This window comes from Marmota flaviventris, chromosome 4 (assembly GCF_047511675.1).
Source record: "Marmota flaviventris isolate mMarFla1 chromosome 4, mMarFla1.hap1, whole genome shotgun sequence".
NCBI lineage: Eukaryota > Metazoa > Chordata > Mammalia > Rodentia > Sciuridae > Marmota > Marmota flaviventris.
The window spans coordinates 131,647,557-131,663,429 of NC_092501.1; the positions used below are offsets into that span (position 1 = coordinate 131,647,557).

The 15,873-nt window shown below is 37.5% G+C and overlaps 1 protein-coding gene across 1 annotated transcript in view; it reads right to left on the minus strand.

Moving 5' to 3' along the window:
• The window catches only part of Nek5 (NIMA related kinase 5), a 58,977-nt gene that overhangs the window by 35,098 nt on the left and 8,006 nt on the right, over nucleotides 1–15,873 (minus strand). The window contains exons 3-10 of the mRNA XM_027928940.3: nucleotides 13,448–13,545; nucleotides 11,687–11,770; nucleotides 11,529–11,599; nucleotides 10,645–10,731; nucleotides 7,972–8,026; nucleotides 4,617–4,817; nucleotides 4,456–4,537; nucleotides 2,339–2,472 (exon numbers count right to left, since the gene is read on the minus strand). Of these exons, the coding sequence (XP_027784741.3) occupies nucleotides 2,339–2,472; nucleotides 4,456–4,537; nucleotides 4,617–4,817; nucleotides 7,972–8,026; nucleotides 10,645–10,731; nucleotides 11,529–11,599; nucleotides 11,687–11,770; nucleotides 13,448–13,545 (812 nt within the window). The remainder of the gene's footprint in view (nucleotides 1–2,338; nucleotides 2,473–4,455; nucleotides 4,538–4,616; nucleotides 4,818–7,971; nucleotides 8,027–10,644; nucleotides 10,732–11,528; nucleotides 11,600–11,686; nucleotides 11,771–13,447; nucleotides 13,546–15,873) is intronic.

The following is a 15,873-nucleotide window of genomic DNA, read 5'->3' on the forward strand; positions in this document are numbered from 1 at the left end:
CACCTGAATACATACAACCCAGAAAAAGGTAGTACTGAGTTAGTTGTTCAAAATTGTTTAGACACAATTAATAAATATGAAAAGTGTAAATATAGATTTTTGTTTGTTTAATCTGAATAGCTTGCTGTTAATTATGTTCTATTTAAGACTTTGGAAGTTCTTTGATGTCTTACTGTCACCTCATATTTTGTTAAATGTCATTGCGGTTGAATATCATATATAGTGTGCTATTTAGGGTTAGTTGATTGTGTCTACTTTTCTTTTTTTAATATGTTTTTAGTTGTTGATGGACCTTTATTTTTATTTATTTGTATGTGGTGCTGAGGATCAAACCCAGTGCCTCATGCATGCTAGGCAAGCTCTCTACCACTGAGCCACAACTCCAGTCCCCCCCCCCCCCACTGTGTCGACTTTTTAAAGTTTTTAATTAAATGTTTTTGTATTAAAAAAATTATAGTAGTTCCTTTTTATTAGTCCGTATGTTTTCAAGTCTTGAAATAAATCTTGATTAAGGGATTTAAAAAAAAAAAAAAAAACAGAAACTGGTTAAAAAAAAAGGAATAAAAAATCCAAATCAGTAATGGGAACATCTGAGATGGTTTCTGTGCAGATTCATTTATTTTATTGCATCAGCAGAAGTTGTTCAAATAATTGGAAAAGATGTCAACTTGCTTGACAGTTCTCCTGACTTAATCCACCCCCAAATCTTTTAGATGTTTTTTTTCCTACAGGTCTGGGTCAGAGTATTCTGTATCCCAACATACTTTTCTTATTTTTTAATAGTTAATCCATATTTTATCAAATGAAGGGCAACATTTTAACAATAGTTTAAAAAAACTGTTTATGTATCAATACGTTTTCTAAAATGTCTATATACTAAGCAAACATGTAGTAAATGTACTTCCACATGGTCCTCTAGGGCTGGTGGTGTAGCTCAGTGGTAGAACATTTGCCTAGCATGTACAAGACCCTGAGTTCAAACATAAAGATAGAAGAAAAAAAAAAAGAAAAAGAAAGAAAGAAAGAAAAGGAAAAGGGGAAAAAAAACAAAATGTCCTCTAATTATACCATGAGCCTTCTTTAAAAATACAGTTCTTCAGACTGGGGATGTAGCTCAGTGCTAGTCCTAGCATGCAGGAGGCCCTGGGTTTGATCAGCACCAAATAAATAAATAAGGGCAATGACTATTTTATCATTTATGTTTCAGAAGCATTCTATAGCATGACCTAAAAAACAACAAACAACCACCAACAAAAAACACTGTTTAAGTACATTCAAATAACTCAGTATAAAGGATCTCCAGGGGGCTGGGGGCCATGGCAAACTCCTGTAATTGTAGCAACTTGGGAATCTGAGGCAGGAGAATCACAAGTACAAGGCCAGCCTCAGCAATTTGGCAAGATGGTGTCTCAAAATGAAAAATAAAAAGGAGTGGGGCTGTAGCTCAGTGGTAAAGCATCCCTGGCTTTAATTCACTGATTCAAGTTCAATTATTATATAATAAAACTCCTCTATTACATATATAGCAGGTTAGAACTTGGAGTACAAAATGCAATGTTTTCCGTTGTTGTCTTACTCAATTGTCCTATAAGGAAAACCTTTAATATAAACAAAGAAGTTAGAAAAATTTCAGTAATAAAAAGAAAAATAAAGCTAATGTATAATTGTAAGAAAACAAAGCATTCATTGTTTTTTAAAAAATATAGGCTATAACTCAGTGGTAGAGTGCTTGCCTAGCGTGTGCCAAGCCCTGGGTTCAGGCCCTAGCATTGAGAAAAAGAAAAAAAAAATCAAATACACAAAAATATTAGCTAGGAACCCAGCTACTTGAGAGGTTGAGGCAGGAGGATCACAAGTTGGAGGTCAGTCTGGGAAACTTATGGAGATCCTGTCTCAAAATAAAAATAAAATTTAAAAAGGGATAGGGATATAGTTCAAGGATAGAATGTTCCTGGTTTCAATCCCTGGGATCACAAAAATAAACACAAAACCAACACCAATTAGGGCTGGGGATATAGCTTAGTGGTAAAGTGTTTGCCTAGCATGAATCAGGCCCTGGGTTCAAGCCCCAACACTGGTGGGGAGATTATATAAATAAATAAATAAATAAATATTTATAAATAAATATATATATTTATTTATTATAGTTTTTGATGGACCTTTATTTTTATTTATATATATAAAGTATATTTAATGCTCAATACAGAATGATTTTATTTTAAGTATAAAACTAATGGATTCCAAAATTAATTTGCTTGTAGTGTGTGAACATGTGCAGGTGGATCTTTCAGAGTATACCTTAGCTAAAGAATCAGAGGGAGGGATTAGCACAACTCACAGACGTGGGCTTCTGGGTTCCAGCTGGTGGTCTCCATTTTTTTCTAGGTAATACAGCCTTCCTTTCAAATGGTACTGATATTCTTGATCGTGGAGGGAACTTTCCCTGGAATTTCACTCGCTGTATTTTAGAATCTTATTTAACCAAAATAAAACAACTTTAGTTTTGAATTTTTTTCTTACACCTTTACTATTGATACTTAAGTACAAACACATTTCATAACACAGTAAGTTTACTCAAGCCAGAGATATTTTATACACAGAGAATCACTGATGAAATATCTCTATGATGGCTGGGATTGTGGCTCAGTGGTAGAGCACTTGCCTACCATGCATGAGGCACTGGGTTCGATCCTCAACACCACATAAATGTAAAATAAAGATATTGTGTCCACCTAAAACTAAAAAAAAGTACTTTTAAAAAATTAAAATAAAAAAAGAAATATCACTATGCATTCTCTGCATTTTTAAAGAAAATAAAACCATTTCCCCCCAGAGTTTCTTTATAAATTTCGAGCAATGAATAACACTACTTTTAAAAAGAGGAATTAATGTAAATATTTATAAAAACAATTTATAATGATAAAAGTAATTAAATGTAGTAGCTTGGGTTATCAGGCAACACTATTCCTATCTTATCATTGTTTGAAATATTCCTTCTAACATATTTATCTTTGCCTCCATCAAAATTCATTCTTGTTTTCCTTTTCCCTATATCAGAAATGTGGATGATGTATTTTCTCTCACCCTCTACTTATCTATTTTCAAACATTCTCAATCTAGCCTGATAGATGAACTCATTTTCCCTTAATGACTTTTCTCAATGTTAGCTTCTCTAGCACATTGGATGACATTTCCTCATCACAGGTGCCTTGGAGAGATTTTCTACTCCTTCTGATCCTTTCAGTCCAGAAATTTGATTATGGATAAATTCTCCTGCTTTTACTTTCATATCATCAGTTGAATTAGTCATTTTCTCTTCTTTAGTGTACACCCCACATGCATGCACATTTAGTATTTCATCACTTTGGCTAATTTTTGACACCATGACCAAAATTGTTCTCTCTACTTACCAGTACCATAAAATAACATCTGCTTTCTTTGGAGCTCACACTATTTTCAATTTGGTCCAAGATCCTAACTTCAGCTCCAATGTAGAATTATCTTTGTAAGAGAATGCTTCTTCTTTTTTGGTGTAGTGCTAGAGATAGAACCCAGGGCCCTGTGCACTTGTGCATGCTAGGCACATACTGTACCATTGTGCTACACCCCCAGGAATTCTAATTACCAGTCCATCCTCTCTATGTCTGGGGGGAAAATATAAAAAACTTCATTACATCATTTTGTGTCTGACTGGGAACCTTCTTCCACTCTATCCCTTCCCATACAAATGTTAAACTTGGATTTGACCTCTCAAAGTTTCTGGAAGGTTTCCTAAATTATAAGAAGAAAGGAGCCGAACCCCCCAGGATATCTTGAGTTACATATACAACTTCTCCAACACACCCACTGGTCACTACGTGATAATGAGGTGATTTCTCTCCTGTTCATACTGTGCATATTTTCTAAATGTCCATGTTCAACATATTTAGTGGACTTCCTCCGCTAACATTGCCAGCTCTGTAACTCAGTAAACTCAGTATATGAGACATGTGGAATAAATGCTTTTTAAAAAATATTAGACAAATAATGTGTTGATATCACACACAAGGCTGTGAAAACCCAGTCATTGGGACTATGAACCACAAAGGGATCATAAATGCTTTTTCCTTTTCATTGCTGGGATTAGAACCCAAGGAATGAATAGTAGGCAAGCACTCTGCCACTGAGCTACACCTCCAGCCCCATAGATGATCTTTTCTTTTTCTTTTTTTTTTTTTTTTTGGTACTGAGGCTTGAACCCAGGGGCACTCAACCACTGAGCCACATCCCCAGCCCTATTTTGTATTTTATTTAGAGACAGGATCTCACTGAGATGCTTGGCAGCCTTGCCTTTGCTGAGGCTGACTTTTGTATTCGAGATCCTCCTGCCTCAGCCTCCCAAGCCACTGGGATTACAGAAGTATGCCACCGCGCTGGCCATAAACGTTCTTTGATTGCATGGTAAATCATTCTTACCCTGGACCATCTTTCCAGCAGGTGGGGAGGGAGATGATCTTGCTCTGCATCTGAGCATATGATTGAATTCTTCCTGAATGACCTAAAATCCAATACAAGTGTCAAGGAAACCGCCAACTCAAATCTCTGCCCAACACAAACAGAATCACCTCAAAACTCACCTCAGGGGTCAAGTATTTGGCAATCAGATTCTCTAAAAAGGGCCTTTTCAAGATGGAATTAATAGATGGTCGATCCCGAGGAGAAACTTTAAAGAGCTGAGGGATCAAGGACCGCAGGTCACGAGAAAACCTAGGTGATATGGGGGCAAAATGCGCTTGACAAATCTTCAGAACCAGCTGGTGCAGGTTGCTGCCCTCGAACTGAAAGGACAAGGGTAACAATGCTGTCAGAGAAGAGTCATCTTGTGTTAAAGTAATAAATATCCCAAGAAACAAAAATAATGGTTTTTATTTATTTTTCATGGTGCTGGGGTTAGAACCCAGCACCTCAAGCATGCTAGGCAAGCCCTCAGGACCCCCAGCCCTTTTTATTCTTTTTTTTTTTTTTGGTGGGGGGGGATTGGGGATTGAACTCAGAGGCATTTCACCACTGAGCAACATCCCCAGCTATTTTGTATTTTATTTAGAGACAGGGTCTCACTGAGTTGCTTAGCACTTTGCTAAATTGCAGAGGCTGGCTTTGAACTTTCAATCCTCCTGCCTCAACCTCCCAAGCTGCTGAGATTACAGGCATGCACCACTGTGCCCAGCTAGTTTTAATTTCTGAGGTTTAGTTTGTTTGGGTTTGGTATTGAGAATTGAACTCAGGTCCTATGCATGCTGAGCATGCACTCTACCACTGAGCTATGTACCAGCCCCTATTTTAACTTTTTAACTAAAAAAGTTTTCTTTAAATTTTTTCTTATTCTAAAAATAATATTTGCTCATAAAAAATGGAAAGGGGGCCGGGGTTGTGGCTCATTGGCAGAGCGCTTGCCTAGCACATGTGAGGCACTGGGTTTGATCCTCAGCATCACATAAAAAAGTAAACTAATAAAATAGAGTATAAAAAAGTTAAAAAAACAAAAAAGATAGGAGCTAAGCATAGTAGCACACACACATAATGCCAGCGGCTCGGGAGGCTGAGGCAGGAGGATCACGAATTCAAAACCAGCTGCTGAAATTTGGCAAGGCCCCTAAGCAAGTTAGTGTGACTCTGTCTCAAAATAATATATATATTATAAGAGCTGGGGATGTGGCTTGATGGTTAAGCACCCTGGATTCAATCCCTTTTACCAAAAAACAAAAACAAAACAAAACACAAAAAGTGAAAAGGCATAGGAAATCATAATTAGTCAAGCAAATAGGTATAATTTCTCCACCTAGAGGTGTATTTCCTTCTAGTCGTTCCAAAAATAATGTTTATTTTACAGAGTTGAGGTCATACGGATACGAAATTTTACTTCTTGCTTTTTAAAAATTAATATAATACCAACATTTCCTTGTCTCCTCAAAAACTCATCATAAATCAGAAAATCTTCTACCATATGAACACCTCAGTTATTCATACATCACCATAGAGTTCAAGATTGTGGTGTGCTAATGAGGGTACAGACTTTGGTTAGACAATCAGCGTGTGACCTTTGACAAATACGATAACGACAATGGCTGCCTAGAAGGAGTTGACAGTAGGCCATTCTTAGAAAGGCCTGCCTTCAATGCTGGCCCTCAACTGATGTCTGGGAACTACTCGATTTGAGAATTCCCCCTATTCCTGGAAACTTAAGAGTGGTTTTCTTTGCCTAAGCTATTTGTGTAAATGATATAGTTTATGTTGAACATCTGGTTTGTTTCTGGAGTCTAGAAATTTGGTGTATGTCAAGGAGAGATGGCATCTATGTGACCAGTCTCCAGTGAAATCCAGGGTACTGGGTACCTAATGTGCCAATACGATTCAGTAAATTAAATTAGCTATCAAAGGAGAGTTTAAACCAGTCATCATGATAATGACTGAGAAACCTGGCACAGAAAGGTAAATTTACAGCTATAGAGTTTACAATCAGGCAGCTTCACAAGCTTGTAGGTAAGATTATGAAAAGACTTGTATGGACGCATTTCCCAGGTCCACATTTAAAGTGCCTTACAGTGTAGACTAGAAGTTCCACTCATATAACTAGATTAATTGTACTGACTGTAATGGTCAATTATATATGGATTCTATGGTAAACAGGCTGTCTGGAAGTATCTTTTAAGAAAAAGACAGTGTTGGAATAACGGGTTCTCCCGCATCCATATGGATGGCAGTTATGGACCAGATTTAAGTAACAGCAACTAAGGGCCAGTTCTCTATGAGGGATCATGCCCTGAGTCTTAGCACTGCTCTCCTCTTCATCTATCTGTGTCTCTCAGCTTTGTCACATTATTAATGCTTGTGCTCCTCTGACCTTAAGGGTCTGCAGGAAGAGAGAGAGAGAGAGCAACGCTGACCCCTTTTATTGAGGAGAAGCTATTCAAATGAGTCAAGGGGTCAGGTTTCAGGGGGCTGAGTCTATCTTCATGATGTCCACTGTCAGCAGGTTGACTGACACCTGGGTAGGCCACACCCAAGGGCTCAGTAAGAGAAGGGGACACACACAAGGCACTTCCATGGAACATTCTATCCTAAACAGGGCATGGGGTCATATTGCAAAGGAACAGGTGAGCATAGCTTCAACTATGGGGCTGTAGGAAGCCACGCCTAGGCACGAAGACACAGTCACTGGAACCCTAGAAGAGCGGGGCAGTCTAGCAGCACGGGTGCCTGACGCCACATCGCCCATCAGGGGAGTTAACTCAGTCGCGCACAAGGTTGGTCTCCCACACGAATGAGCTTCCCTTGTAGATAATAATTCACACTCCCTGTAACTTGTTGCTGGAGGACTTGGTACCTCCTGGGTGACAACTGGAAGAAGACCCTTTGAAGCTCAGGCCTGGTTTCCTACAGACTCTGTCCCATGTGCCTTTTCCTTTGGTATACACACACACACACACACACACACACACAGGTGGGTATATATGTGTGTGTATATGTATGTACATTCACACACAACTTATTTTTAATGAATATATAACTATCCTCCAACTTGGACTATATATAAAAATAGTTTGCTTGCTGGCAATTTGAGACTGGGTCTGTGTTGCCCAGGCTAGTCGCAAACTCCTAGGCTCAAATGTTCCTCCTGCCTCAGCCTTCTTAGTAACTAGGACCACAGGCAAATGCCACTATGCCCAGCTATCCATATAATTTTTAAGAATCTAGGGACTGGGGTTGTGGCTCAGCGATAGAGCGCTCACCTAGCACATGTGGGGCACTGGGTTCGATCCTCAGCACCACATAAAAATAAAATAAAGGTATTGTGTCCAACTACAACTAAAACAAAATATATATTTTTTTTAAAATCTAATGAAACCAAATGTTAACCTTTTTCTCTCAGAAGTTAATTTCATTTACATTATTTCAATAGTTCAACACAAATTTGATGATTAACATACTTACTGGATGCTTGAGTGTGCAGAGCTCATATAAGACACAGCCAAGGGACCAAATATCCCTAGGAAAGACAAGAGTTTACATGCCAAGAAAATATTCGTGATTTTTACTGAAAGCTCTCACCCTTACAGTGCCTTGCATATATGCAGCTCTGTTTTATCAGTTTTTACAAAAGCTTTGAGATACAATATCAATTCTAAGAAGTAAAATAAAAACTATTGTAATTAGTCAGAATCCCAACAGGCAAAAGGTATACAAACTTAGCTACAATGAGATGGCTCAATGTTCACTTCAACTTCATGTGTCCAAAGAAAACGTGTCGTGGAATTTTTGGCAATTTGGAAGAGAAAGAGAGAGGCAGTACTCAAATATGGATTTGTCTTTACTCAAAAGATGAAATATGGTTGATTTTGAAGGGTATATTCTACTCAAAGCTCTTGATAGAACTAAAGTCATAGTAAGTGATGAACATAGCATCTGGCTAGGACCCAAGCTTTGCTTTTCACCAACTTTGCACTTATTTTATTTTTTGTAATGTTCAGGTTCAAATCCAGGGCCTCAGGAATGTAGGACAGGTGCTGCACGACTGAGCTGCAACCCCAGCCCCTGTTGGTAAATGCTGATAGGTTGATCAGTTTAAGAAGGAACTATGTTATAGAATAAAAAGCAAAATTAAATCTGAAAGTGAAAAGAACATATAATGAAATGTCAAGGGGATTGTCAAAGACCCAAAACTAGGATTCATTAAAGAGAGGTAGAAGCTAGTCGGGGGAGGTGGCAAAAGCTTGAAATCTTAATGACTTCAGAGGCTGAGGCAGGAGGATCACAAGTTTGAGGCTAGCCCCAGCAACTTAGTGAGACCCTGTCTCAAAATAAAAAATGAAAAGGGATAGGGATGAAGCAGTAGATCACCCCTGGGTTCAGTCCATGTGGTGAGGCCAGGGAGGGTTGGCTGTGGGTGTAGCTCAGTAGCACAGCATGTACTGAGCATGTGTAGAGGCCCAAGGGTTCAATCCCCAGCACCAATCCTCCCAACTACAACAACCAAAAAAAAAAAAAAAAGAACTCCCATGGCTTAGGGCATGTAATAAATCTTGTGATTTCTTTTTCCTGTTTAAAAATAGAGATAAACAGATAAGTAGACAGGAGTCAGATACACAGATAGAGGTAAATATTTCCACTATTACCAATAACTCTGTGTGTGTCTGTGTGTGTGTGTGTGTGTGTGTGTGTGTGTGTAACAGGTGAGACAAAGAGAGACTTATACCAAAGCTTTAAATAAAATAGAGAATGGGCATAGGATTGGCAGGAAACAAATCTGAAATATTTTCTAGAGTTTCAAGGAACTCAGAGACCCTTTCTCACCACACAGATTTTGTGTTTATGAGGTATTCCTTGGGCCCCAAACTTCTCTTCTGTTTCCAAAGCACCCTCTGTGGCCAGTGTGCTAATGTCACCTGCCTGCAGGACTCAGGCCAGTAAGGGAGCTGCCTGGGGGCTGGGCGCGGCCATTGGCATGTTGTGCCATCCTCTGTGTGGTGAGGGCTGTGGTGATCCAGGGGCTGGTTCACAGATCTAAAGGGGCCAGTGGCCACCCAGATAATTAAAATCTTCCAATTTTCAGAAAAACCAAATCTGCATGTTTTAAAGTCTCTCAATATTTCAATGTTGACTCAAACTCTTAAGAAACAGTACAAGGAAACAAAACCACGCTGGGGACAATCCTTACCAGGCAGTGCGAAGCTCTGCTCCCCACTGCCTACCTTCCACCAGGCATGACCCTACCGGCAGTACTGTACAACCTGCAGCCAAACTCCCTGGGGCCAGACATTAAAGCAAACTGACAACCAACACCTAGTAGGGCAGGACCTTGGATTAGATTCTCAGCCTCAAACATATACAAGCACAAAAAATGTCTACTATTTTATTATGCAGAGAAATGTCTATTATTCTTTGTATAAAGTTCTATCTTCTAGGCTTTGCCTTCCATTTGTTTCTTTCAAAGCCCAATAAATACCCACTGGCATTTTCTTAAACAAATGAGACAATTAACCCCCAGTGGGAACTTGGTCTTGCTTCTAGTCCAGCTGGTCCAGTGGCAGCAGCTTTGAAAAATGAAATTCTTTTCTTTCTCTTACCTGGAGGTAAAAACTACACCTTCATCTTTTATTGCTATATGCATTGGCAAAGGACAAAATTACAATTTAGCTTAAAGATATCAATTAGGTTTCTTTTTTTATTCTAAAGTCAGGTAACACTTCATTTCACAAAATAGGATGAGTACAAGATAAATAAAATAGGACTGGGCAATTACTCAGGGTACAGCATGAGCTTTGCATACTCGAGGCCCTGAGTGCAATCCCATCATCATTACACCAAAAAAAAAAGTAAATAAAATACAAAGATGGAGACCCCAGTGACTGCAATTTCCAATGTTATTCTCCATATCACTTGTATCTTTAAATGAAGAGGAATAAATTTATTCTAAATAAGTTTGAAAGATCCAGGGAACATTGGTCAGAAAGTCACTGGGAATTCCATTTCCCACCTGGAGAAAATGAAATTACAAAAGTACCAGAAGAAAGAGAGAGGAAATTAGAGCTTTAGTTTCTAGAATATTAATTCATTATCATTCATCAGATTTTACTGACACTTTCAAACCAACAGCCAGCAACTCACGTTTTATTGTTGTACGGTTTACTCTGACAGATCTCTGGGGACAGGTAGTAAGGTGTTCCAACACAAGTCCGGGCAAGTTCCATGGAACTAGTAAATTATATTAAATAAAAGTAGTGTGGTTGATTATTGGAGTAAGAAAGGTTTAAGATATAGACATGTGAGAAAAGGTATAAAAATGGATCACAAAATTTGATACTTACAAACATTAGAAGAAAGCAAAACACCATACATTGGTAATAGAGTAATAAAATTAGTAGATTTTTAAACTTATAATTCACCCCCCCCCCGCAAGTTTACATTGTGTGTGTGTGTGTGTGTGTGTGTGTGTGTATCTTTTTAAACCATATCCTGGGGCTGGGGATGTGGCTCAGTGGTAGAGCACTTGCCTAGCATGCACAAGGCCCTAGGTTTCATCCCTAGCACAGAAAAAAAATTTAAAAATTAGGTACATGGTTATGCCACATGTTATTTAATTTTATAATTTCCCAATTATTATTAAACTATTATTTAAATTATTTCAAATTTCAAAAAAATTGACATCGTTAAATCTCTTAATTTATATTACCACCAAATGGTCTTCCAAAAGAGTTCACAGTACATTTCCCTAGCAAGTGTAAACCTGCCTGTTTCCACCCAATTCTTACTAGTTTGATGCCTGTGACAGTCAAGTCTCACATTTGATAAACTTGGACCATACAATACAACACCACCACCATCATTCAATGATGCCACAATTAATCTTGGGAATTTTAATTACTGATATCTGAATGGATTTAATGCATTTATATAAAGTTACCTAAAATTATTTAGACAACCATGTTCTTAATAGTTTCCTAATTCATGACACTTGGGTAGAAAGAAAAAATATTTTTAAAAGTACTTACTTATTCAGGACTCTTGCTATACCAAAGTCCCCAAGTTTTGCAACCATTCCATTCTTGCTAAGAAAAATGTTCTAAAAATGGGAAAATGTTACACTGTTTGAGATATTTCAAGAAAAGACAAGACTCATACTGTCTGAGCCTTCTCTCTGAGCTGTTACCTGCGATTTTATGTCCCTGTGTAATATCTTCCTGTCGTGAATATGTTTTAGTCCAAGAGAAATCTGTATAAACCAACCCAGGATCTGTGGAGACAAACATAATACGCAACTATTGGCTAGCCTGGTAGCCACTGAAATGCCCTCATTATAACACGTAAAGAGAGAGAAATAATATTTATGTGTGTGTGTTTATAGGAGAGGAGCTAATAAATATTATCTTATCATATTGTTTTTCTCTTACAGCTAGAAACATAGAGGCCCAGAAAGGGAATCCAAACATCATTGGTATCACAGGAATTCCACAACAGAAGAAGACAAATGAGCAGGGGAGGGAAGCCCTGAGTTCAATCCCCAACACTGCAATAAATAAATAAAACAAAAACAAAAACAATCAAAAAACTCAATTATATTTTAGTCATAATTTTATCTTAGTTGGCCATGAGCCTCTTTATTAAAATGTGTTCTGTTCCTATAGAGATTCATTTAAATTATTCTAAAATTTCAATGGTTCTCTGCCAAATTATATAGAAAGAAGAAAATAATAAAAGAAAAATGGCTAAATTCCAGGCGTTAAGATTCCGTGGTCATTTTAGTTCTTTCCTAACAAAAGGAAATGCAATTCAAAATTTTGTCCTGAAAAGCATTTTTATAAAATGTGCCCAAATAATACCTAGATAAGAAGAAAGGAGGACTTCCATAAATACAGAATTTAATATATAATGTAAATGAGTGTAGAAGAATGCTTGATTAAATTCACAGAGATTGAAGATAATGATTTAAAATATTCAACATTCAAAATATTCAGACGTTCAAAATTTTCAACTTTAGGAAAAAATTACATGGGCATGATGCTCTTAAATGCTAAAATAGAATAAAGAAACAAGTGGCCAAAAGAAAAATGATGAGCCATTCCTGTATACTGCTTGAGACAATGGCCTTACCCATCAGCCACACAAGCCCTAATTTTGATTCCCCTCCACACACACATACTTGTGTCCTTTATGAGTACAACTCCCAGGAGGGTCCCAAAGGAGGCTTGACATATAGAAGAAAAATGTATTTGCGCAAAGAGAAAATGGAAACTAAGGCCATTATTCTTCACCTTTTCTCTTCCCCTAACCAATAAAACTAGGGTTGGGGGCTTAGCTCAGTGGTAGAGCACTTGTCTAGTATGCACAAGTTGGATTCCTAGCACCACAAAAGAAAAAAATATATATAAATTAAAAACTAATGAAACTGAACAGGCATTGTTAAGAAAATCCCCTATCTCCCTTAGAAAAGTGGGAAGCTACTTTAAGAGAACCACATGGTAAAAGAAAAGAGAGTAAAGCTATGAATATGAACATTTAAAATGGCTAATGAATATCAACATCAACATTCATACATTTTTTAAACCATAAAGTCTTATCTTAGAGGCATCCTATATAGATCATCCAAAGAGATTGTCTTCTCTTTAATTCTCAAGAAGAAATTCAATTTCAGTTCAATTACAAACATGTTCTGGGACTAAATCTACTAAGAATATGCATCCACTATTTTGAATTTCTCTAGCAAAAGCCATGCTTCATATAAACATGGTCTGCTATTTATTTTCTTTATTTTTATGTGGTGCCTGGAATCGAACCCAATGTCTCATGCACGTTAGGCAAGCGTACTATCGTTGAACCACAACCCCAGCCCAGATATGCTACTCTGACTTTATATGTTTAATACCCTCACACACACATATAAATTAAAAGGCAAATTAGAAGTGCTCTTTACCTGATCTTCACTAAATAGCACTCCCCGCTGCCTGAGGATCCTTTTTGCAAGATCCCCTCCATCACAATATTCCATTACGATAAATAATCTGCTGTTTTCTGTAAAAAAGGTCATCATTTGGTGCTAGAAAATGTTAGATATTCAACAGTAATTTTCCCTTCAAATTCTAGAAGGTAGAGAAATATAACAGAAAAATGCAGAATACAATTTTAAAACTCTGGCTGTGAGACTCTTCTCAGCAGAAGGTATTCAAATGATCAACAAATATATAAAAAAATGTTCATCATATCTAGCAATTAGAGAAATGCAAATCAAAACTACTCTTAAGATTTCATCTCACTTAAAATCAGCATACTACAGAGCCAAATCAATGTTTATAGTAGCACAATTCACAATAGCTAAACTGTGGAACCAACCTAGATACCCTTCAATAGATGAATGCATAAAGAAACTGTGGTACATATACACAATGGAATATTACTCAGCATTAAAAAAGAATAAAATTATGACATTTGTTAGTAAATGGATGGAAATGGAGACTATCATGCTGAGTGAAATAAGCCAATCCCAAAAAACCAAAGGCTAAATGTTTTCTCTGATATGTGGATGCTGATCAACAATGGGGTTGCTGGGAAAGAATGGAGGAACTTTGGACTGGACAGAGGGGAGGGAGAGAAAGGGAGGGGATATGGGGGTAGGAAAGATGGTGGAATGAGAAGGTCATCATAACTCTAGGTACTTGTGTGATTGCACAAATGGTGCAACTCTACATGGTGTACCACCAGAGAAATGAAAAGTTGTGCTCCATTTGTGTACAATAAATTGAATTGCATTCTGCTGTCATGTATAATCAATTAGAACAAATTAAAAAAGAAGTACAACTAATAGCCAAACAAAACAAAACTAAACTAAACTTTTGGCTGTGAAATCAAGATGGTCTGAATTATTTTTGTTTGTTCATTTGTTTAGTTCTGGGGATTGAATGCACAAACATTCCACCACTGAGCTACATCCCCAGACCTTTTTATTTTATTTTGAGTTAGGGTTTTGTGAAGTTAGTGAAGCTGGTCTTGAACTTGTGATCCTCCTGACCCAGCCTCTCCAGTTGCTGGGATTACAGATGTGCACCACCATGCCCAGCCAGACTGCGTTCTAATCTCACTTCACCACTTATATTTCTTAGCTCTGTGACTCTGGGTAAATTGATTTCTCTGTGCCTTATTAACTCATCTGTGAAATGGAAATTATAGAATAGAAACTTCCTCTTAAGGTTGTTGGAAGGATTTAAATGAGTTAATACCAGATGCTTAGAACAACACACTCAATAAGAGGTCAATATATGTTAACTATTATTATTTACTATAATCCCATAAGAGATTAGAAATCTGCTGTAAAAATAGCAGCTGTCTTTCCCAACATTCCAGGAAGAATTAATAGCCCTTTCTTGAATTTGGATATAAACTTGTGTTTATATAAAATTGTTCAATCATACTGTTGACACAATAGAAATTCTTCTGACTGACCTCTGCCTAACCTACTCGCTAGACCACTAAATGCTCACCATTGCTGTTGGCCACCCAAGGTCACCACCAGTGGCTCCTGGGCTGTCAAGGACATCCAAGTCCCTGTGCTCCCGCCAATCAAACTGATTCTCACCAAGACAGATACAATATAAAAAAGATGTGATTATTTCTATAAAAGCATCTTTGAATTATTTTGGAGGAATTCATGAGCTGCTAAAAAAAAAATTAAGATGTTGACCTCAATGTTGGATGGGACAGGTAAAATAAAATGGGAAGAGCTCTAAAAGGATTGTGGACCCAGATTACATACAAATTCTTATTGCATGTTAAAGAAAGGAAACTGAAGATTCCAGATGAGGGATATAGGTTATATAAGGAATAAGAAAAAACCAGGTCTTTGCCTTACATCAAAAGGTTAGTAAATTATTTTAAAATATATTTCTTGGTCTACATGTTTGTATCCCACAAAATCTATGTTGAAATCCTAACCCCCAAGGTAATAGTATTAAGAGGTAGGGCTTTCAGGAGGTATCAGGCCATGAGGGTGGCACCCACATGAATGTGACAAGTGCCCTTATAAAAGAGGCCCAAGGGAGAACTCTCCCCTTCCACCATGTTGAGGACACAGAAAGAAGTTACCATCTATGAACCAGAAAGTAAACTGTCGTCAGACCCTGATACTGCCGATACCTTGATCTTAGACTTGATCTTGGCCTAGAGAACTGTCAGCAATACAAGTCTGTTTGAAAACTACCTAGTATTTTGTTATAGTAGACAGAAGAGTCTAAGACATATCATTTCCTAATTTAATTTTTTCATTAGCCAGTCAACCAGCCGGGATCTTCTTAGGAAGGAGAAAAAAAAAGGCTTTTACTAACTTGTTAGTTTCTCTTATTAGTTTGT